The sequence below is a fragment of the Fusarium proliferatum genome (assembly GCF_900067095.1).
Source record: "Fusarium proliferatum ET1 genome assembly, contig: FPRO_scaffold003, whole genome shotgun sequence".
Lineage (NCBI taxonomy): Eukaryota > Fungi > Ascomycota > Sordariomycetes > Hypocreales > Nectriaceae > Fusarium > Fusarium proliferatum.
Genome location: NW_022194792.1, coordinates 3,563,536 through 3,585,554, shown reverse-complemented (window position 1 = coordinate 3,585,554; position 22,019 = coordinate 3,563,536). Strand labels below are relative to the sequence as shown.

The following is a 22,019-nucleotide window of genomic DNA, read 5'->3' as shown; positions in this document are numbered from 1 at the left end:
AAATCTTACACGCAAGAGAAGACAAGACGTTTATCCAGGACATCTTCTCTCTATATATATAGTTCTTGCGGCACAGTCTCAAGCCGGGATTCGGCTGCCAGCTACGATATATTGGGTTGTCATCTCTCCCTTGATGCCAAAATAACGAATCTGTACGTCTTTATTCTTCATGCCCGTCTCTTCATCTCTGACAATATCATCTTCTGCAAAGCCTCGGTGCTGACAACATGTAAGACAACAAGAACACCTCTATATCTAGAACCGAGTCTTATGAAGGAGCGTGCCTATCAACGCTCAAAGACTTACTCATTTTCTTTTAGGTGCTGGCCCAAGTCGCCAGACTGCAGCATTGGCGGGCCGTCTACAGGTCGCACCCAGCACTGTCTCTCAGGAAGTCAAGGTAGACCCTGACAGTCCCTTCGACTACCAGTTTCCTAAAGTTTCTGCGGAGCAATTGAAAAGGATCATTCACAAGCTCTTTGACCACCCAAACATGTTCACCATCCGTGATTGTCAGCGCGCCACCGCTGGATGCATGTTAAATTACAAACAGAATGCTAGGAGCACTGGAAACTGTCACAACCGACCGCACCCCGAGCTTCGCCTCCTGTGTTCTCGTCCAGAGACTTGCCGCTGGTCTGCGAAGGGGTGCATTCACGGGCAGAGGCATTAGCCAGAGAAACATTCAGCACCGCATCATTGTTCATCTTGTGATGCGCTGGAAATCCCATAGTTTCCCGGCAAACGTCAGGCTCTGGAGAAGGATATCAGCGAAGCATTCATAAGTTTGCTAGACAACTATATAATAAATTTCCATCCGCAAAGTGGTTCCCAAAATACGGCAGCTTTATCACGAAGTATTCTGCCAGAGCTGCGCGAAATGGTTCTCGAGCTGCTGGATGCAAGCAGTCTTGATGCGCTGACGAAAACGTCTTAACAATGCAGACAAATTTTAAATTTTTGGTCCTCGATTATTTTACCACATGGCACTCAGAGGATCCGAGAAAGTCGTAGAGCAAGGCCTCAAGACAATTCTTCGACCTTCTGCTCATATTTGCTGCGACCTCTTGGACAAGTCCGATATGTTCATCTCGCGGTAAGGAAATCACGATGAGATTCTGACGTTTCGAGCCATGCTATATTCTTCTTTTCGAGAGGACGACCACTACAGTCCGATAAACACAGCCATCGGCAAGCACAAGACTACCCCCCTTCGTTCCCCAATGACGAGTTGCCGACACTATTCCGCCAAGCATTGCAGGAGATGCCACTTCTATCCATCTCTGTCGATGTTGAGCTGGCATCCCCCACCTTGCCCGGAAGACTAGCACGAGGCCTTCGCTGTTTGACGGCCGACAGAGCCCCCCAAGTAGGTAGACAGTCAACATGGGAAAGCCTACGTGTTGCTTGGGACATATCATCACACGATATTGACAGAGAGAACTTTTACCACATGATGCGCGACATGTGTACCCCAGAATCACTAGAGCCACTGCACGTCCATGAAGATATTAACCCAATCTTCACGAGTCTCATCCGAACCGTGAGATTTCCGAATCTCAAGCGCCTTTCTGCCGTCCTCAACGAAGACAGGGCAGGCTGGGGGGTAATTCCAGTGAGAACCCTGAATGAGCTTATCGCCCGTAGATGCCACGGGCTTGAATGGCTGGTTCTTGATCACAAGCATACTCTACGTGAGGCATCCGCACCAGACGAGTCTTTGATGATGCATCCCGCCTCACTTGCAGACCTTGACATTGTAAGTTTCTGATTGATGATGGAAAGAAAACATCATTGTTGATTCATAGCTGACCATTGCTGTTTCTAGGACGTGGACCACGAGGATATGGCCGTCATGCTAGAGAAGGACTTCGAACGCCTAACACACTTAGCTGTCACTCTTCGCCAGGGCACACTGATCGATGGGATCAAATTTCAGGGTTATTCGTGCTCAGGGGCGAACATGCAGATACATAAATGGTACATTCTGTGTGCTACGTTTCCCTTTTCTCTTCTTGTTTACTAACCACCAGAGTGATAAATCAGAATTTCCTTTGAAGTTGCAAACAACAAATATCACCAAGGCTTTTAAATTCTAGACCAAGTATACGAGTTTGATTGCCCTGTCATAGCAACAAGAACACCTTTATATGATGTTGATCAGTGTTGAACCAGTTCTTTGTAGACATCAATATCTAAGAGGTATTCCAAGAGCTATCCTAAGGATTGCATAAACTTAGGAAACCTTAGTCCTAAATTTATGATAATTTAGGCTACCTCAGGCTAAACTCATCCTAAGAGATCAGATGATGATTGCCATTGACCCTGCGCCCCGTGCCGCGGATTTGAACATCGTGGTCCTACTGGCGGTTCTCGTCCTTGAGATACTATCGATCACCATCCGGTCGGGGCCCTTCTTCTCCACTGTCAACAGCATGATTACCAGAAGTTTTAATTCACAGCATGAAATGGGATATGCTACGACGACTTTTTGTAACGGATGGGAGAACGTTGAACGCGACTGTTCTGTCCAGTGGCATAACCCTAGCCAGTGGTGTTGAGGGCAAAATCCTGACGCTGGCTAGACATTCTGAATAGATGATGAAAATCAGAGGGCTTTCGTGGTTCTTGGTGACTTTAAAAGTGGTAAAAGTCTGAGTCAACAGCATGAAAGGGGTATGCGATGAAGTGTGAAGGGGTGAGAGTAGGCGTTGGAAGGAAAGGGGTGAGAGTGGAAGAATGGAGAGTAAGGAATGAAGGTTAGAGTAGAGATGAGGAGAGTGGAGCTGCGTAAGTTCGCATGAATTATACAGGAACACTGTAGTTAAAGTATGCAAGTTTCCACAGAAAAAGAATGAAAGCGAATTCTAAGCCAGGTAAGTTATTTACAGCCAGTAAAGCCACAAAACAAATATTTGGGCCTAAATTATAATGATAATTATCAGGGTGGTTTTAATTAAGTACCTTACTAATTGCCATTTAATAATATCCATCATGCAAGGATAAGTATATACTTGAGTACTCTACTTCTCCCATGAGCACCACAGTAGTTTACATAAGTCTGGCATCCATTGCCAATCTATATTGCTCTTATCAACCTGGGTAGTATGCACGGTCGAATGCCAATCCTCGTATCTGCCGAAAGAGTTATGTGATTTATTCGAACGAATGAAAGCCATACGCTCCCACGCTATCCTGATCTGTCAATATGAAGATATCGCGTACATGAAGTGAGTTCTTGCGGCCTTATGGGATATTACTTGTCCAAACCATTCAAAAGGTTGCTTGTAAAATTGCTTCTTATTCTTTCCGTGATTCTCCAGTACATTACATTTGTATTAAACGAAGTCTATGAAGATTGATGTTTGTTTTAGAAATCCTTCACGTTGGGAATCAAGAAGTGGCCATCATTGCCTCCTTTTTGGTTCGGTGTCAGATTCGGGTCGGTGCCATTTGTTATTAGAGGGGTTCCGGTGGCAAACCCCTGTGTAGCTTTGTCTGTGCACTCAACCATTCTTATTTGTTAGTAACGCGTTTTAAAGCCGCATTGGTTTTTTTCGAAAGTGAAGCCATTCACAAGTCGAAGCAAGAGGCACTCTATCAAGGTAATAATACCAAGCTTCTACAAGACCAACCGCAGCCAATTAGCAAGCAAATCAATACCAAAGTCTGTTTTGATTCACCTCACCTACACTGCCGCCTTCTTATACCAAATAAAATTTCTCCGCCATGCCTCTGGATCCTGAAGGCCTCGCTGTTCTTATCAATCACGGAGCCCGTAAGGGAATATACGAATAGACTTAAAGCTTCTAATGCTAATCCTGGATACTCACATTCTCCTTGATGTAGGGTCCTCACAGCGCAGTAATATTCAGGCCAGTGGTTAAAAATACAGAGGTGTTGCAGACGGGGAACATGATCAATAAGAGTGTTGACTTACACGGCGCTTGTCCAAGACAACTCGACAGACAGCCAATCAACGCATGTTTCGAAGAGCCAATCGGGCAATGAACTAAGTGGGTCTTGATCCACTGATCTCTCCACAGATTGCACAGCTGGTTATAATGCTCAACATCAGCGGGGATCTTCAACAAACACATCCGGTGTGGTGTATCGGTTTATCATTCCGCGTTTTCAATTGCAGAGCAATAAATGCCGCGGCGAGCGGGGTTCGACTCCCCGCACCGGAGAATCCAGCGAGCTCAGTATGAGTTCGTGAACTTTTTGTGGTGTTTTGCACTTCGTGGCGAGTTGTATTGACCCTGTCCAGAGCCAGCGTGAGTTTTTGGTCATACATTCCCTATTCAGTGTTAAACTAGCTTACTTGTAGGATTTTCCTGTTAGATTGGCTATAATAATCCCGATTAATGAACTATTTCTATACGAAAATTTGTCTTGGAGGTTCTTCTGAGTTTTGCTGGTAGAACATCCACAAACACTCTATACTATCTGAGAGGTCAAAACATTTCTAGCAGATACGAAACCCATGATATGAATCACTAGCTTGTATACTACAGTAGGGTAACTTCATCTTGCTCTGCGTTTCATCATGTTTCACTGTCCCGGTCAGCTTCACTCACAGAGTCGAAGCCAGCGTACTGGCGCAAACACGGTGCTTACGTGTTTTCACCAATCCCAACACATCCAATTATTCAGCTCAGTCACTCAACTTTCAGTTTGGCCTCATTATTGCTCCCAGCTGTCAGATTCATGATTCTTGGACATCTGCCAAAAACGGTAAGACCGTCGACGCCGAAATAAAAATGTGGGGCGGTCCGTATCCCGGGGGTTCCCCACTAGCCGTCACCTTCCCTCCACCTTGTCCGAAACTTGCTTTCCTTCCGCTTCTCTGAGTCTATTCCAACATCATTGCATTTCTTGTCTAGCGTCTGCACCACGTCGATTCCCTAAAATACACCCTTTCTTTGTTCGTGACTGGCTGGCATAGGTACTGCCTCCTCCTATCGGCAACACCCCGCGTCATGACGTCTACCGCCCACCGCCGCCTACTCCAAGAGTATCGCGCTCTCACCAACAACCCACCAGAGGGCATCACCGCCGGCCCCATCTCCGAGGACGATCTTCTTCACTGGGAATGCCTTATTCAAGGTCCTGAGGGTACTCCCTTTGAGGGCGGCGTCTTTCCTGCGGAGCTCAAGTTCCCAAAGGACTATCCGCTTGCCCCGCCATCAATGAAGTTCCTCGCCGACGTGTGGCACCCAAATGGTCCGTCAACTCTTCAGTCTTTCGCATGCTCATACTGACTTTCTACAGTATACCCTAGTGGTCTGGTATGCATTTCGATCCTTCACCCTCCCGGCGACGATCCCAACCATTACGAGCACGCATCCGAACGATGGTCACCTATTCAGTCTGTCGAGAAGATCCTAATCTCTGTCATGAGCATGCTCGCCGAGCCCAACGACGAGTCTCCTGCAAACGTTGAGGCAGCCAAGATGTGGCGTGAGCGACGCACCGAATACGAGAACAAGGTCCGCGAGGGCGTCCGAAAAATGCTGGGTCTATAGCATATAGATACTTAGTAGCAAGGAGTATTGGCGCACATCTTTGACACGGCGAGGCACGGCATAGCATGGTGTTTGGCAGCGGTATCGCCGCTAAATAAAATTCATATACTCATCCGACATCTGTCTCAAGACACGCTTCTAAGTGAACGCTCTACAAACTCCGTCCCTCATGCTCATGCATCGATCATAGTCCATTGTCCGCCTTAAACTTATCCCAGCTCTCGTTGAGAGTGCTAAACACTAATCCCGCGATCAACCTAACCTCGGTACTTGCATCTTGAGGAAGCTGCGATATGTTAGAGATACTTTAGACAGGGTGATGTGTGATACAATGCTTACCTTGTCAGGATGTGTCTTTGCGATAGCTTTCATATACGAGATCTTGACCTTATTGTTCATAACTAATTCGTGCAAGCCCACCTTCTTCCATCCACTGTTCTCCCACAGTACGCTATCGAGGCTAGCAAGGAGAGCACGAATATTGTCTCGTTTTCCGTCGCGCCACGCAGATACCTTGGCATCAACCTTCTCCGAGAGTACAAACTTCTCATCATCCTCCTTAGCTGCAGCCTCATTTGCCTCACGAAGACGCGTAACGGCCTCGGAGCTTTTTTGGGGTCCAAGACTGGCCGTTGCGGAGGGTCTAGGTCGAGGTTTGGCGGCGGCTGGCTTCGGTGCTGGCTTGGGCTTGGGCGCCAGAGTGTTTTGGCATCTCTGTCGACCCTTAATGGCATTCGATCCACCAACGCCACTCTCGACACACAATTGCCAGACCGCACTAGCATCGCCCCATTTCTCCATCTGTTCTAGAGCCTCTGCTTTCCTGCTCAAGGCCTTACCATAAAGGTCTTTCAGGTCTCGGTTTTCGTCTACTCCAGTCTCATTCTTCACAGCCACCACTTCGCCTTGACCATTGCCAGGTCCGATAAGCTTGAGTGCACTATCGGCATCTTCGACAGCCTGCTTAGGCTCTCCGGTCTTTAGTGCAGTCAAAGCACGATTACAGAGGAGCAAGATGGCAAGAGGATGTGTCGGTGGAACAGCTGACAGCGAAGACGAGTAGGATGAGTGGGCAGCAGCATAGTCACCTCGCTTGAAGTGAGCTGTACCCTGGAGACGGTGCTGTGTAGAGGTTTGGAGCGCAACGGGGCTGATAGATGGGATCTCCCGAGCTGGTCGTGGTGATGGTCTTGAGACAGGGGGTGATGGTCTCTTAGCCTGTGAAGTTGGTCGAGGAGAAGGCTGAACGGGTCGTGAAGGCATAGACTGGGATGGCCTTATTTCTTGAGAGTTAAAGAGTAGATCTGATTCTGGCTCCGCTGGCTTGGGTGGCGGCGCTGGCGAAGAGGTCTGTGAAGATGTCTTGTTTCTCCTATTGGGGCTTCTATAAGTAGAGATCTCATCATCTGCCGCCAGTCTGTTGAGTCGCGAATTAGAATCAAAAGCCGATGTCGGTGGTGGCGCTTGCTGCTGCCATCGAGGTGCTGGACTGGCACGACTACCAGCGGAGTGAGCGGGTGATTGTCCTCTCGATGTCTGAGGAGTAGCCCTCTGCTCAGTAGGTCGACTGTTAGTCCGACGAGGCTGTGGGCGGCCGCCAGCTTCAAGCATCATAGCTTCGTCTGTAGCGTCTGCTCGTGCCTTTCCTGCGCTCTGCGATCTGGACTGTTGCTGTGCTTCCCGCATCCACTTAGGTTGGCTTGGGTCGCCGCCTTCTTGTTGGAAATCAGCGACAGCCTGCTGCATCTTCTTCTGTCCGGTCTTCCAAAGTGAGTTAGCAGTCTTGAACAGGCTGTTGCCCATGGCAGCAGCTGTCTTGGCCAAGTCCTGATCGCTTGCTGCAGGCGACCTGCTATCACCTCTTGGAGGTCGACTTCCGGGCCTGCTAGAACTGGCAGACGAGGGTTTCCCCTGTGCCTGTTCCTTGGACTTCCGATGCGCCTCGTCCAGGAGCCAATTGACCGCAGCTTGAGCATTGTAACCGTCGCCGCTCTCAACCAAAGCACGTCGGGCATCGTCAGCGGAGAATCCATAGTCCACAAGTTGCGCCACAGCTCGATCAAAAGGATCCTTGTTGACTCTTGGCGTTCTTTCAATATACTGCTCACGTGCTGGAATAGCTTCCTCTTCAGATGAGCTTGAGTCCTCGTCCTCAATAGGCTTTCCAGGTTCCGCATGTGGTCTGTTGGCTTCCTGTTTGCGTCGCACCTCCTCAACTGGACGTGCAAGATCTCCCAAAAAGTCATCATCATCTGCCAATTGGGTAGACGCCGCAGGAGCAGCAGCGGGTTTCATCTGATTCAGGCCAAAGGGATCATCATCTTCAACTCCAAAGGCGCCTCCATTAGCTCCTTTTCCGTTGGGATTCCATGCGCTGGGGTCGCTCAAGTTAATTGGCGCAGCTGCTGCGGCGCCATTCGCTGGAGTTGATCGATGCGACTCGGGAGGGGGATAATGACTCGAATTGTCGACTTTGGTATCCTTATTGAAGGCGGCAAAGAGGTCATCGTCGTCGATTTTCGGCGTGTCTGAGATGGGTGGCGGTTGTAAAGCAGGGCTCGTCGACGCACCTCTGCTTCCAAGTGAATCCCAGAACTGGCCATTACCAAACTGGGCCTCCTGTTGTTTCCTCCTCTCCTCTTCCTTCTGTCGCTTCTCAGCCTCAAGTTGCGCCTGTCGCTCAGCCAAACTCAGGTTCTGCTTCGACTTTGCCGGTCCGAAATTCATCAAATGGCTGAAACTGTCCTGCGATGGCTTCGTCGGTGCCGGCTTAGGGGCCACGGATCCAGAGCCCTGCGTGGACAGAGGCGTGTTACGTCCTGAGCCCAAAGGGGATGGTGTTGGTCGCATGGGCGCGAACGCTGAGTTCATAATAGGCGGCTTCGGTTGGCCGCCGGCTGGCTTAGAAGACCAATCGAGGCCTGAGAGGTCGTCCATCGTGAAATATCTGGTATGTTATTGGAAATAGTTAATCATAGTACGAGAAGTGAAGTAGTTGTCTGTTATCGCAACTGCGAGATGCCACCCCAGCCAGGGGCCGCATTCGGGTGTGGGGTTTTTGTGTGGCTGTGCATGGCTTGTGGCTCATCACATGATTCTGTACAGATCAGACTCTGAGCGTTAATTCCTGTTTGCTTGATGAAAGAGAAACGATCATACTTTCAAGTAGAGTCTATATATTTAATTGGATATTTGACCTCGGCGTCGGTCCGAAGAAGGAATGTATTAGACTCGGCAAGCCACTGGAATTGCGAACCGAGCAAGCCATGTTCGAAACGAAAGACATTGGTATTTGAAAGTCACCATTGTCTTCTATATGCAGCGACAGTTTGACTGAAAAGAATTACAGGCAGTTACTGGCCAGTACGAAAGGGAAATGTAAGACTACTCAAGAGCGGAATGTACTTCGCAGAAATGAATATTGCCATTGACAACGCTGATTCACTTACACGTCATACATCGCCTACCCTGCACTACTCTGATGTTTGATATGGACAAACACTGTCAATATGTACGCAAATGTACGATAGAGGGTTGTTTGTGTAAGTGACAACTAACAGCGCACAGTCGTTGATGTGAGCCACGAGCTGAACTGTCATAGCTTGATTTTTCATCCATATTAACATTGCCTCGAGGACAGAAATGGTCACGCGGATACATGATCATGAAAGCAGTAACATTATCGATAGGATCCTATGATTAACACTGCATCCTATTACACTCATACTTAGTTGTGTTATCAGTGATGTTTCGTGATGAAACGGGGCGATGGTCTCCAAAATGCCCAAACAACGCGGATATTGGACGCCAGGACCTGTTCTCAAATTAGACTGTACCATCGTTACAACAGCTATGATATTACCAATAAATAGAACAGCCAAGGAGCGTTGGGCGGTTCTGGACTGTCTACTGTTCCAGACGTGCATGGCGCTGGTTGAACGAGCTTTGAGGCAACCGAGAAACGTGGCCATGGTTGTTCTGCCATCCAGAAAACTCACTCTCATTAATGAGCTGAAGATTTGCAGATCAAGTATTCAATCCACGCCTGTATACGTAATCGCAATGTCGATTCAATAATGCCTCGTGCTGGCACTCAATGTCAAGGGAGATTGGACAAGTAAATCATACCGTAACAGATCTACGTTGAAGCGTGGTCCTAGCAATTAGAGGGAGCGAAAACTAACTGACTGGTATGAGCATTGAACGACCAAAGCGTAGTGATCGAAATCTCCCAAAAATCCAAAACCAACAAACATAGCCGAGGAAGCCAAGATCCTTAAGTTGAAAGACATTAATTATGTCGGTCTTTATTTACGATATTTACAGGGTCACCACTTTTGTTAGCTAATTTCAGAGTCCAGACTGAGGTCATCCCGCCGTTAAACGACCTACGCCACTCTCGATTATGATAGGGGGCTTGGGTGCCAGTGAGGGACAGACTGCCCCTGATTGGCTGGTACCGGAAGTGAAACCCGTTTCAGGCATCTTGGCCCCTCAGATATTCCAACCCCTGGATATAAATCCTTATGCAAAGCAAATAAATGTTTGGGAAGTTACAACGTTGAAACTCTTGGGCAAACATGCCGGTGAAACAGACAAATGGCGATGAACACCCAGAACCTGAAGATCAAGGCCATCAATCAGCTCTCGTCCAGGGAGGTTTGAGGTTTCGTTCGTTACCATTGAGAAACCCCTTGTCTCTCCCTTTGCCTTTGAGGTTTGGACCCTTGCCTCGCTCACAACACTAGCAAACCAGCCATCCACAAACTTGACGACACCCAATCTGAGACAATTTACCAGAATCAGTCCAACGGCGTCATAGCCACACAGATCATGAGAGAGTAATTAGCAACCGATCTAACCATGAATGGCCAGCATGTCCTAGCCTTCTCTTTAGTGTGTAATAGAATGCCGTACGAAGGAGTTTTGGCCATTCGATGTTATGCAATCATTTAAGCAGTTGTGCACGTGGTGGAGCCTACGCGACTCTGCGAGGCGCAGGAATCCAATCAATGTTTGGTTGAACGGTGAAGATCTGTAGATTCCAATCTGGAGAGTTGCTCATCCGTTGTGATTGACAGGAGAAATGATGGAAGCCCAGCCCTTCTGGCGCCGTTCGCAATGTGACCCGATGCTGTGTACAGGCTCTGATTCGGCAACTCTTCTGCCGAGATGTCCCCTGGATCTGCTAGCAACTGGCATTATCCAGGGACAGCCTTGGAGATCTCCATGTGTTCATTCCGACCACCAGCTGCTGAGTGCCTTGTACCTGCATTTATCGCGTGCCGTTCATCCACGGATAGGTATTTACGACATGCTATTTGCCCCTACCAGCGCTTACAACCTTCAAGATCGGCCAATGACCCCAGAGTATTCTTCTTAGTTCGGTATCACGACGCAAGACCACTCTAATACCCCTGTGCGTTATAGGTTGACCCTTGGAACCGATGCAATTTTGACTGTGACACAACCAAAGTATCCCCTCCCCTCTCAGAAGAGAAATGCTCCGTTCAGTGCCAAGATGAATTGAATTGCCCCCGGGCTAGAACCAAACACCCCATGCTCTTTGCTTTTGCCTGTCAATGCCATGTTCTAGCGGCGTGTGCTCCCACTTCGCGGACGATCGTCCTCTCCATTCTCCATCTTTCAAGCTGTGCATTTCCCTCTTGCTATTCCATTCCTTTCCGATTGCTTTTATTCTCGGGGTTTATCCATTCACTCTTTTGAAGTTCGGGCTGGCTCGCTTCACACTCATTCAAGTCTGTTTTCCGTCTCTTTGACGTTCGTATCTACACTCTTTTCTGGTTTCGACCATACCCACGCTCCTTGCGATTCTGTCCGACAAATCACATTCGTTTATCATTCAAAAACCGATTATCTGGTTCTTGTATTGTGAAGAGAATCGACAGGTCGAGATCTGAGAGGTGAAGCGTTTTGCGAAAGGAACGCGACTCACAAGACTCGGAAGAACCACGATTGTATCACAACCATTCCGTTGCAATAACTTTACCGGATCTACCGAAACTTGTGAAAACCGTTGATCGTCAAGTCGTTACAAAAAACGGCAGGCTGATATAGGCTCCAACGGTTCACTAAAGTTTATCAACGAGGCTTGTCGACCGCTCATTTCGAAAACGGCTCTCATCTGAACTGTCGACATCATTACTCTCTACTACCGAGACTCTTCTGGTTCAGTTTAATTGAATTTCTGCCAAAAGCTTCCCGAAGCGTCTGTCAACCACTTTACGCTGAGACAAGTCCACCGGTTTGTGCGGGAGTTGGCGTCCGTAAACCGGAAGCGGCACCATTGGACAAAGCATTTTTTGTCCCTGATTCAATCCAGCACCATCAAAGGACCCGGTGGCTCAATCCGGCAGTGTGGCAGTGACCTCGACGTTGGGATCTGAACCACGCGTTGGAATTCAGGGTCTCGGATTCTCAGCGGGGCTGGCCAGACTATTCGCAAGAGTGTGCAACCATCGAGCAATAAAGGCATACCCAGCCATTACAACTTTTGGTTTCAATATTTCCTCTCTGATCCCTTCTTTCGTTTCTTTTTGAATCAATATTGTTCAGAAAGGGAATTTCGAGGTTTACAGAAACTCATCATCGTTTTGACTGAAACTCCACAGTACGTTGACGGTGAGTACACTTCCACTTCCACTTACACCCTCACTTTACCATGATCGGAACTCGACTACAACGACTCAAAAAAGCACCTGTCATTTCAAAATACACAAAGAACATAATGCCGTTCATTTTTCCTTCGCAAAATGGTCTTTCAAAAATGCATTTTGCCCATTACGCACATTGAGCCGTACCTGCGGCGGCTATCCGCTGCCAGCTGGCTTTCGCCTGAGTCCCTCCTTCCGTTTGATGCTCGACAGCAATGCTCTTTCCCTCCCGTGCCAAATCTGGGCGATTGCTTGCACTTTCCTTTTAAACATGCAGTTTTCTTCTTCTTCTTCTTCATCATCATCATCACAATTCTAACATCTCTCATTCAGATCGCCTCGTTGCATCGTCCACTCCTTCAAATATCGCCTCTCGAAGGCTCAATTTCAAGCCTGAATAGGCCGATACCATCAAGATGCTTAAATCACTCATCACTCTTTCTGCTGGCCTAGTAGGCAGCGCCCACGCTTTCTGGCGCATGGAGTGTCCCGGCCGTGTGGGACTTGCCCGTATTGATCCTATTGTCGACCCTGGCACAGTTTCTAAGCATGCCCACGCAATTCATGGGTCTTCCAGTAAGTCATGAACAATGAGACCTTTCTGTGATGCTATATGTGCCATTATACAGTACACAGCAGGGCGCCGAAAGAGCTTCGCTAACACCGCCAGACTTCGCTGAAACCGTCACCACCGAACAACTCCTAGATGCCGATTGTACATCGTGTCGAGTAACACAAGACAAGTCTTCTTACTGGCATCCTGCTATGTATTTCCAAGATGGCGATTCTGGAGAGTTCGAACTTGTTCCCCAAGTGGGTGGTATGCTTGCGTAAGTACCTCTTTAAGGATACCGGAAAGCAATATCCATAATCCTGAATAGTCAAACACAACGAATTGGAAGTTAATACTCTATAGTTACTACCTCCTCTTTGGAGATAACGTGACAGCTTTTCCTCCTGACTTCAGGATGCTCTCTGGTTCAAATGACCGAAGAAGCTACACCATCGGTGATCCAAGCAAGCCAGACCCGGAGAAGTCTATGTGGCAAGCTCTCGGTCAGACCACACAAAGCGATCTAGCTCAACGGGCACTCGGATTCAACTGTCTGAACTACCAAAAAGCCCCCGAAGGTACCCTCTATCGTCACTACATGCCTGATAAGGCTTATCTCGATGCGAACTGTGCCGATGGCATCCGTCTTGAAATCATGTTCCCATCGTGCTGGAAGGGTGGTGATGCTGTTGACAGCCAAAATCACAAGGACCACGTCGCATTTCCCGATCTCGTCATGACAGGCACTTGCCCTGAGGAGTATCCTGTCCGGCTACCTAGTCTCATGTATGAGGTCATCTGGAACACAGCCGCCTTCTCCGATCGTAACGGCCGCTTTGTCTTCGCCAACGGAGACACTACCGGTATGTTTAAGCTCATTTCTCAAAATAGTACACTTTTTGACCTTTTCTATTAGGCTACGGTTTACATGCAGATTTCATCATGGGTTGGGAGGAAGAGTTCCTTCAGGATGCCATCAATACCTGCACCAGCGAAACAGGAAGAATCGAGGACTGCCCTCTCTTCGACGTTGTCAGCGAACAGAAGGCCACCTCATGCGAGATGAAGCTTCCCAACGCTTTGGCCAACGAGGATGTGAAGGGTCCTATGAAAGAGCTGCCAGGCGGCGATGGAGTTACTTATGGAGATGGCTCTGACGTCGAGCAGCCTGACCCAACCAATGATGTTCATGTACCCACATTGACCTACTCACCTGGCGACCGACCAGAGAACTCTGCCTCGCCTCTTCCTGGTCAAGTTTTCAAAGTGTCGTCAGCCTATGGGGCTGCGGCTTCTGGCGCAAGCTCCAAGACCACTGCTAAAGATGTTCCATCATCCGTTGAACAGAAGCCATCTCTGTCCACGGACGAAGTCCTCATACCCACAATTGCCGCTGGAGATGTGGGCGCGGCTGCACTAAAAGAGTCTACGATTGCTGAGCCTCTCCCTGCTTCGGCACCTACAACCACCCCGGCACCTGAGCTGCAGCCCGTGACAGACACAAAGAGCTACTTCAGCACACAGTTTGTAACAAACGGTAACCTCGTGAGCAAGATCCTCTGGGATGAGGAAGTGGTCTATGTGACCGATCTTCAAGAGGAAGTTGTGGTTGTTACTGTTACATCAACTGCTGTTGTCACACCCTCAGCAGTACCAGCCAGGAGGAGACGCCGTGGAGCTCACCTACATGGGCATGGGCATGGACATCGATATTTCTAACATTTAACAATGAGATTAAAAAGGAAAACAAAAAAGGACAAAAACATCTGCTTCTATTGTCTGGCTGGTTCCAGGTGTTCGTATGTTATGCATGGTTGGAAGAGGAGCATTTGGCTTGGAGGTTTTTTTTCTTCATAGGAGGACAATGGCAGCCCACGAGTTTGGGAACATGTATGTAAACTTAGAGAGAAACAACCTGCTACAAATACAGGAATGATGAATGATCACAACTCGTACAGCCAATTTCGAGGATTAATCTCCCTGGTGATTACGTATTCCCGATATTCTCAGCTGAAAACTGCGTGATATTCCTTATATTTTCCTTATTTCGAGGCAGACTGAAACTCTACGGTTTACCATATATACATTATGACTATATGTCTGTCGAAGTGACGAATTAATTCAAGGTTTCTTGAATTTTCCGAAGTCAAGATGGTGCTGCTATCTTAGAGTGTCGTGAAGCTGGTGTCGTGAAGCTGGTGTCGTGGTTTGCTGAGGCTGGAATGGGTTACACCTAGCAACACATTCCTCATGATATTGAACTGAGACCCTGGAAATAACCTCAGCAAAAACGTCGACACGCAAGTAAAGAATTAAGATGAAAGCGGGCTTTTCCCCTTTGACGGGTTTCTCCTTTGGCTTCCGCCATTGCACGTTGTCTGTCCTTTTCAAGCCTCGTGTACTGAACTTATTACTTCTCGATACTCATGAAGCACTGCTGCCGGCTAAGGATTCTCAAGATTCAGCTACGGCAGTGTGAATAACGATGGATCTCTCAAATATTTCACGCAGGGCCATTCATGGAGCTGGTGGACTTGGTCTCGGATGGATCCTCACATTTTCCATTGGTGGTGCAATCCTCCTTTTTGCGGCGATCGGTTTTCTTCTTACTTGGCGCGTCAAGTCTCGAGATAAAGAGGACGCGACTACTGTATATCAAGTGTCGGAAAACGCCGAGGACCATAGACGATCCATCTTCACAAAGCGGCTGGTCAAGCGCAAATACGCCATGTCAAGATCAGTCAGTCGACTCTCACTCTCGCTGCCACCAGTATTACCACCACTCCCGACATACAACAGCTTTACCTTCTTCGGTGGAAACGGAAAACGAGGACGATCGAGTAGCTGGGTTGAAGAGGATAGATTCCACGGTCCAAGAGTCAGCAGGAGCCGTCGCGATAGTCTCTTTTGTCGCGATGGATGGCTGGGAAGAGCACCAACAATTCCAACTCTCATGACGGATGATGACCTTGAAAAGGCACAGGATAGTCAGGAGCTTGAGCAAGGGATCAAAGTTCAAAAGCGACAAAGCGTTGAGACTCTCAAGCCAAGCAAAACTGCACCTGAACTACCCATGCCAGAAGATGAGGCTCAGACGAGTCCCGTGCGAGCTCCCTCGAGAGCTCGTGTACGAGCATCTGTAACCGATACAGATCTTCGAGATATCCTTCGAAGTACAGAACAGCGACTCCGAGAAGGAACAAGCCGTTCGCCAAGCAAGAACTCGCGCAGCTCACCAACAAAACGTTCACCACAGAAAATCTCATCAGTAAGAAGCACACCACGCAAGAACTCTCCTACCAAAACACCACATAGCCACAAGACCATGTCATCTGAGGACTCCACCAACACAACTGGAACAGTTCGCATTTCGAGGATTCCGCCGAGCCCTACCAAGAGAGCTACTATCCATGTGGTACCTACAGATGCGCAGAGCCGGCAGGTCTCTACTGGCTCAATTGGAAGTGCTGCAAACAGTTTGATTGCCGAGGCGACCCAAGAGCTGGTATTGCCAGGAGGACTGTCAAGTCCAAGTCGAATGAGAGGGCGTCAGTGGGACGCCCCGGAAGACCCAAGTCCGGAGAAGCAAAACCCTCAGAAGAAGTCTTCAAATAAACAGTCTGCAAAGGAGGATAGCCCCGATAGACGGGCTTCACAAGACAGCCAGGCATCAAGTTCGCTTTCGACACTGTACAGCGTCAATGACCCCGAAGAAAAAGACCAGCCAGATCCATTTGTAGAGCGGAAAACACCTGGATTTATTAGTTCAGAAAGCAGAGGATCATTGTTTGGAAACAGAGCATCGCACAAAAGGGGAAGAAATTTGAGCATATCGATCCCAGGCGGACAATCCATCTTCAACACAACAGGACAACTTCGACCTTCATTTGTAAGCACACAAGCTGTTGGAGGCCCTCCTATCTCCTCATACTTGCAACCGCCACCAGAGCGATTCCAGCGCAATGATACGTACTCACGCGATCAAGATGGTATTGCTCTTGCGTTCCCTGTTAGCAATTCATACACCAGCATCCTGACGCCATCTGTGACGACTACCGAGGGAGATAGCACACTTTCACTTGGAAACAGGATGAGCGAGAGCCCCAAACCGGAAGTGCCGGAGCGTGTGAGGCCACTGCTGCCAGAGAACAGACATAGCGTGGCGACAGTACCGAGCCCCTCGACAGTAACTTCTTCGCCATTCGACGAGCAGGATATGTTATCGTTATTAATGGGCACCGCACCCAAGAGAGCACTCCCCGAGCCACCAAAACATATCGCCCAAGTCGACCAGATCGTCATGCCAAAGCCAGTATCGCCGATGCCGAGACGAGAGTTCTCACAACATCTGCGACAGATGTCCTCAACAGCGAATACCATATACCATGATGAGCCACCGGTGGGCTCCCCAAGCGCGATTTCTACAGGATCACCCCTTCGTCGTTCCATCTCACGCTCGAAGAAGGATATGGCGAGTCTTGCACCGCCGACTGTACCAAGCATGGGATCCCTCGGAAATTCGATCATGGAGCTCAGGAGGATGAATAGCATGGTCAGTTCTTATAGCGGCAACTCATTAGGATCTTCTGTCAACGAGCCTGATTCGCCCACACTGCCGATGTTGAACTTGACCAGTAGCTTCTCCCGAAGAACTATTAATCCTGTCACGCCTAGAGCTAGCACGTCTGGTCGTCAGAACTATCTCAATCTCGGAAGTCCTAACAAAAACTCGTCAGGATCAGTTGTGCCACCTATGCCAACTCGTCCACTCCCACAAAGCCGCAGCAACCGTTCAAATTTAGGAATTGAGATACGCGAGGATGATATTGATGAGGGGAAAGAGAATCAAGAACCATCGTCGACATCAAGTGGGCTCAGAGAGACACGAAGGAGCGCGAATATGGGACGTGATGCTCGCAACTTGAGCCAGGCACTGAGCAAGACCAAACTTGGAACTGTGAGCGAGCTCATCGCTGAAAGCAAACGCGATAGTAAGCGCAAGAGCGTGGATTCGATTGGATTATACGACGCGGATGGATTTTTGAAGAGTTCACCTGTGGATGCAAAGGGACGATGTCTACGCATGTAAACGGAAAGTTTTAATTTTTTCTTCATCATTTTCTTCTGGCTTTCTTTTGTTTGTCGAGGACTCATCATCTCATGTAACATCAGCAGGCTAATTTACTGGGGATTGGATTTACCGGGAGCTTTCGGACTCGTAAGTTTTATTGAATTAATCTGTAGGTAGGTAGCTTAGGCAGAAGCTCGATGGAAATATACCCTTCGGACGTAATCTTAATAGAAGATCGTATTTATACTGGCTGCGTTGCAATTAAAAGGTTCTTTTCTTGAGTAGCCATATCAAGTGAAATTCGTAATGCATTGATTAATTTTGTCTCTTGTACCATAACGCCCTGCCGTGTATTTTGGTGAGGTATCATCTATTACTCAACTCGTGGTCGCTTGTTCTCAGGATCATCAGCGACTGAGGTTTCGGCTGCATCAGCGCCCTCAGCTTCATCGCGATCTCGCACTCTTCCTGCGCCTTCTCCCAGTTCTTCCTCTTGACCTTCAGCGCCAGGTCCAATCCAATTGCCATCTTCGTCGAAATACTCGTTCACGTTATCCGCTGTGATCCAGCCGCCGCTACCAGGCATAGGAGGCGGTAGGCTGCCGTTGCTAGCACCGCGCAGAACTCCTGTGAAACCCTCAATGGCCTGGTGCTCCTCGCTGCCCTCAAAGACAATACGATCGTACTCATCCTCGTCCTCTTCGCCATCATTGGGGTCAGGGTGAAGGTCGGAACAGTTGGCCATGGCGTCGTACAGTTGCTTAGCGACACTGGACTCAGAATCTGATTTGGGTGGGATGATGGTAAGGTCTATTGTGCTAAAGTCGTCGTCTTCGGCACCGCCGTCTGAGAATTCAAGCTGCATCCATACGGCCTGGGTGCGAGGCGCATCTGTTTCGGGACCCAGCTGTTTGATCGCGTGGATGGATATCGAGGGATAAGGAATTGAGACACCTGCCTCAACCTTGGGACTAAAGATGGTCAAGGCCCTTTGCGATGTTAGTTTGAGTTGTACCATTAAAAACATGAGACGTACTCTGAGTTCACAAAGACATCCACTGCCTGCTCCACAAGCTCCTCGACATCACCATTTATGGTGTCGCCTTCAGGAACACTGGGTTTCTCGCTTGAGTCGGCAGGAAATAGAGCCAGGCTACCACATTGTGCCTTGGGGATCCATGCCTTTGCGCCTTCGAGATGGTAGTGAAGAACAGGTTTTCCATTGACGAAGCTTTCGGGCGTTGTCGACTGGTACTCGGCCAGAGGCGTGTAGTCTTCGGCCTTTGGCGGTGTGCGAATTGTCGTTGGCAACATGTCTGGGTGTTTGGTGTAAACTAGATCGTTTGGAGTGGAGGGGTTCACCAGGCAGCTGAAGAAAATGTACATCGCAAAGTGGGAGGGAGAGCTTTATCGTCGGTCGAGTCTTATCGATAAGCTTATCGCACTACGATGAGCAACCAGACAGACAGGCACGCGTCGGTCGACCTCAACCTCGAATTGACTTACACACTCAACTTTGCACGATTTCAAATTACCTTGTCTCTATACACAATACCTATCATTAAATATTACGGGAGAAATATATCTGCAAGATCTTATAAAAGCGCTTGAGCCGATATCCTAATACCCCAAGATTGGTATAATTGCCAACATGCGCGACAACAAGCGTAGGCTTCACTCATGCACGATGCACAACATAGAGCTGATTCAACCTTAGGATCCCACCCTCTTCTGGAACAGGTCCCTTTGACAGTTTCTCCGTTTGTGTCACTTCCAACAGCGACAACACTCTCGTATAACTACAAGACTATGCCCTCAAACATCCCACCCTCGTCCCTGGGCATCGAGGCAGCATCAGACAACCCCGCAGGCCAAAGCAAGCCTAAATACGTGGTATCCAACTCTGGTCATGCGGCACACCCAGAAGACATCATTGCCTCATGCCGCGCACTTCAAGCTTACGTGACCAAAATGCAAGAGGATGCAGAGCGTGAACTCCGAGAATTTGATGAGAAGATCAAGGCGCGTGAACTCGCGGAGAAGAGGAGAGTTGCCCCGGGTTGGCTCGATAGTGAGATGCACATGTTGGAGCCCGAGAGGAGTACACCGGTGCAGCAACAAGGTGCTGGAAACGTACCAGAGCATCAAAACACTCAGAGCGGAACCAACAAGAATGCGACAGAGGACCAAGGTGCAGAATTGGACCGAGTATTTGGCGGAATGGCTCTGAAATAAGCCACCTGAGTTGGCATTTTACGAATCACGATCAACAGCGCAAGAGATAGTTCTAGAAAGCCTTGCTCTTGGTAGTTTTACGCAATGGTTGCTTCTTTACCACAAGACCATGGACTTTATCAGGTTGATGCTCAACAGATGTGAGCTCTATATCTAGCTTTTGTCTACTTCTTAGTGGTGGACTCAGAACTACACTATACATCTGATACATTCGACACTCTTCAGTTTTCCCTGACCACAAGGGCACGAATCTTCATTTAGTGTCGCTTGGAGGAAGCAGTCAAGATCTTGTTAGCGGCGTGTGCAGCAGCAACCATAATTGAAGCCTGGGTATTTCCAGTTGGAACCTCAGGATGCATGCTACCATCGACAACAAACAGGTTCTTGGTTCCCCAAACTCGGGTGTCGGGCCCAACGACGCTTTTGCCATCGTTCTTAGCTCCCATGTTAGCCGAACCGAGGTGATGGTTGCCGCTGTACGAAACCTCGAGAATAGTGTCGGCGGTGACATTGCTAGGTACACTCAGAACACTACCAGGCTTACGTGCGTAGCTAAGAAGTTCGGCGACAAAGGTCTTGAGAGCATTACGGTCACCCTCTGTATTGAGGAATGGCTTTTGGGTGATGTTGGTGTTGCCCTCAGGAGTAATCTCGAGGGTTCCGTGGGATGTAGGACCGTGTGTGAGATAGACCTTGGCTGAGATGGTGTTGTTCTCAGGGGCATTGACTGTGCCTTGCACATAGCGGGTCACTCCATCACTGCCTTCGACGCTCTTCCAGAAATTAAGACGCTGAGCTGACTGCGAGAGAAGGCCACTTCCTTCAGCAAACAACTGAACAGTCTCATCGTTAGGCTCAGTGAAGGCCTCCTTGGGAAGGGCTTGAAGCTTATTCTTGGTTTGGAAATCCACCACAACAATCGGATGGTCTCTGAGGCGCTGACCAACGGGAAGGTCGATCCACTGAGAGGCAGGAGGGAGCTTAACGTTCGTAGAGCCGGACTGGACAATGCGGATTTGCTTCTTCGGTCCAATGCCTGAGTTGAAGAGGATTCGAGGTGTCGAGTGGGTGCCAGCTGAGAGAATCACGGAGCCACCCTTGCTTAGCTTGATGATCTCGCGAGAACCGTTGTCATGCTCCACTTCGATGCCGGTAACGATAGGGCCCTTGCGAAGAGCACGGATGACCTTGGCGTGAAGCTGCAGGCTGAAGTTGTCAAGGGCCTGCGCAGCGGGTAGGATATCGCGAACGGGACCACCTCGAAGTCCATTGCTGATCTTAGTGATGTTAGAGTTTTATCCTAAGTATAGGGATCAAACTTACCAGCCAAGGAGGATGCGTGAAGATCTTATCCTTCGCCTCGACGTTCTCAAGAGCATTGACTTCATCCCAACCATTGCTCTCAAGGAACTTTGACATAACCTCAAAAGCACCATCATCATAGCGCTTTCCATCGGCCGAGGGAAGAATGCTCCCGGGCATACGTTCAAAAACGCTCTTGGCAGCATCTGACACTCCATCCTCCCATTGCCATCCCTTAGGCCAGCCCTCAAAGTCGGCAGCTCGGGGCTTGACAAACATGAGAGCGTTTAACATGGTAGACCCACCGAGCAGGCAACCTGCTGAGGCAGCAATGTCTGTGCACCACTGAATGGTCGGCGAGATATCGGTGTAGTAGGCCATGCCTGGGACATCGTATGCGGTGACGGTTTTGTTCCACTTCATCAAGTCATCTCGGTTACCCGTTGAGTAGAATGAAGGACCACCACGCTCAACAAGAAGAACGTTGTGGCCAGCATTAGCAAGTCTCTCGGCAACAACCAGACCCGACGCTCCGGCACCGGCCACGATGTAGTCGTAGGTGGTTTTCCGGGTAGGAGTATTACCAGCAGAAGCAAAGCCCAACAGAGCTGAGCCGATAATAGTGGCGAACTTCATTTTCACAGCTGGCAAAGACA

General features: G+C 48.9%; 8 protein-coding genes and 1 non-coding gene across 9 annotated transcripts; 6 read left to right on the top strand and 3 right to left on the bottom strand.

Moving 5' to 3' along the window:
* Positions 1 to 983: 983 nt before the first annotated feature.
* Positions 984 to 2,026, top strand: FPRO_05867 (uncharacterized protein; the record flags this gene model as incomplete). The annotated part of the gene is made up of 3 exons (XM_031229282.1): positions 984 to 1,096; positions 1,132 to 1,759; positions 1,829 to 2,026. 3 exons carry the CDS (start codon positions 984 to 986, stop codon positions 2,024 to 2,026), a joined length of 939 nt encoding a protein of 312 aa, XP_031079534.1.
* Positions 2,027 to 4,099: 2,073 nt separating this feature from the next.
* On the top strand, positions 4,100 to 4,190 carry tRNA. The gene is given in 2 exon segments: positions 4,100 to 4,137; positions 4,156 to 4,190. It is a non-coding gene; the product is annotated as a tRNA-Glu (tRNA).
* Positions 4,191 to 4,982: 792 nt separating this feature from the next.
* FPRO_05868 (putative ubiquitin-conjugating enzyme ubcP3) lies at positions 4,983 to 5,528 on the top strand (the record flags this gene model as incomplete). The annotated part of the gene is made up of 2 exons (XM_031229281.1): positions 4,983 to 5,226; positions 5,275 to 5,528. The coding sequence occupies 2 exons, from the start codon at positions 4,983 to 4,985 to the stop codon at positions 5,526 to 5,528; spliced, it is 498 nt and encodes a 165-aa protein (XP_031079533.1).
* Positions 5,529 to 5,712: 184 nt separating this feature from the next.
* FPRO_05869 (uncharacterized protein) lies at positions 5,713 to 8,465 on the bottom strand (the record flags this gene model as incomplete). The annotated part of the gene is made up of 2 exons (XM_031229280.1): positions 5,713 to 5,814; positions 5,868 to 8,465. 2 exons carry the CDS (start codon positions 8,463 to 8,465, stop codon positions 5,713 to 5,715), a joined length of 2,700 nt encoding a protein of 899 aa, XP_031079532.1.
* A 4,153-nt stretch (positions 8,466 to 12,618) lies between these two features.
* Positions 12,619 to 14,474, top strand: FPRO_05870 (uncharacterized protein; the record flags this gene model as incomplete). The annotated part of the gene is made up of 4 exons (XM_031229279.1): positions 12,619 to 12,778; positions 12,873 to 13,032; positions 13,119 to 13,618; positions 13,672 to 14,474. 4 exons carry the CDS (start codon positions 12,619 to 12,621, stop codon positions 14,472 to 14,474), a joined length of 1,623 nt encoding a protein of 540 aa, XP_031079531.1.
* A 766-nt stretch (positions 14,475 to 15,240) lies between these two features.
* FPRO_05871 (uncharacterized protein) lies at positions 15,241 to 17,844 on the top strand (the record flags this gene model as incomplete). Its single annotated transcript, XM_031229278.1, has 1 exon — positions 15,241 to 17,844. One exon carries the CDS (start codon positions 15,241 to 15,243, stop codon positions 17,842 to 17,844), a length of 2,604 nt encoding a protein of 867 aa, XP_031079530.1.
* A 355-nt stretch (positions 17,845 to 18,199) lies between these two features.
* Positions 18,200 to 19,140, bottom strand: FPRO_05872 (uncharacterized protein; the record flags this gene model as incomplete). Its single annotated transcript, XM_031229277.1, has 2 exons — positions 18,200 to 18,815; positions 18,863 to 19,140. The coding sequence occupies 2 exons, from the start codon at positions 19,138 to 19,140 to the stop codon at positions 18,200 to 18,202; spliced, it is 894 nt and encodes a 297-aa protein (XP_031079529.1).
* Positions 19,141 to 19,477: 337 nt separating this feature from the next.
* On the top strand, positions 19,478 to 20,061 carry FPRO_05873 (uncharacterized protein; the record flags this gene model as incomplete). Its single annotated transcript, XM_031229276.1, has 2 exons — positions 19,478 to 19,493; positions 19,544 to 20,061. 2 exons carry the CDS (start codon positions 19,478 to 19,480, stop codon positions 20,059 to 20,061), a joined length of 534 nt encoding a protein of 177 aa, XP_031079528.1.
* Positions 20,062 to 20,318: 257 nt separating this feature from the next.
* On the bottom strand, positions 20,319 to 21,999 carry FPRO_05874 (uncharacterized protein; the record flags this gene model as incomplete). Its single annotated transcript, XM_031229275.1, has 2 exons — positions 20,319 to 21,338; positions 21,385 to 21,999. The coding sequence occupies 2 exons, from the start codon at positions 21,997 to 21,999 to the stop codon at positions 20,319 to 20,321; spliced, it is 1,635 nt and encodes a 544-aa protein (XP_031079527.1).
* Positions 22,000 to 22,019: the final 20 nt, after the last annotated feature.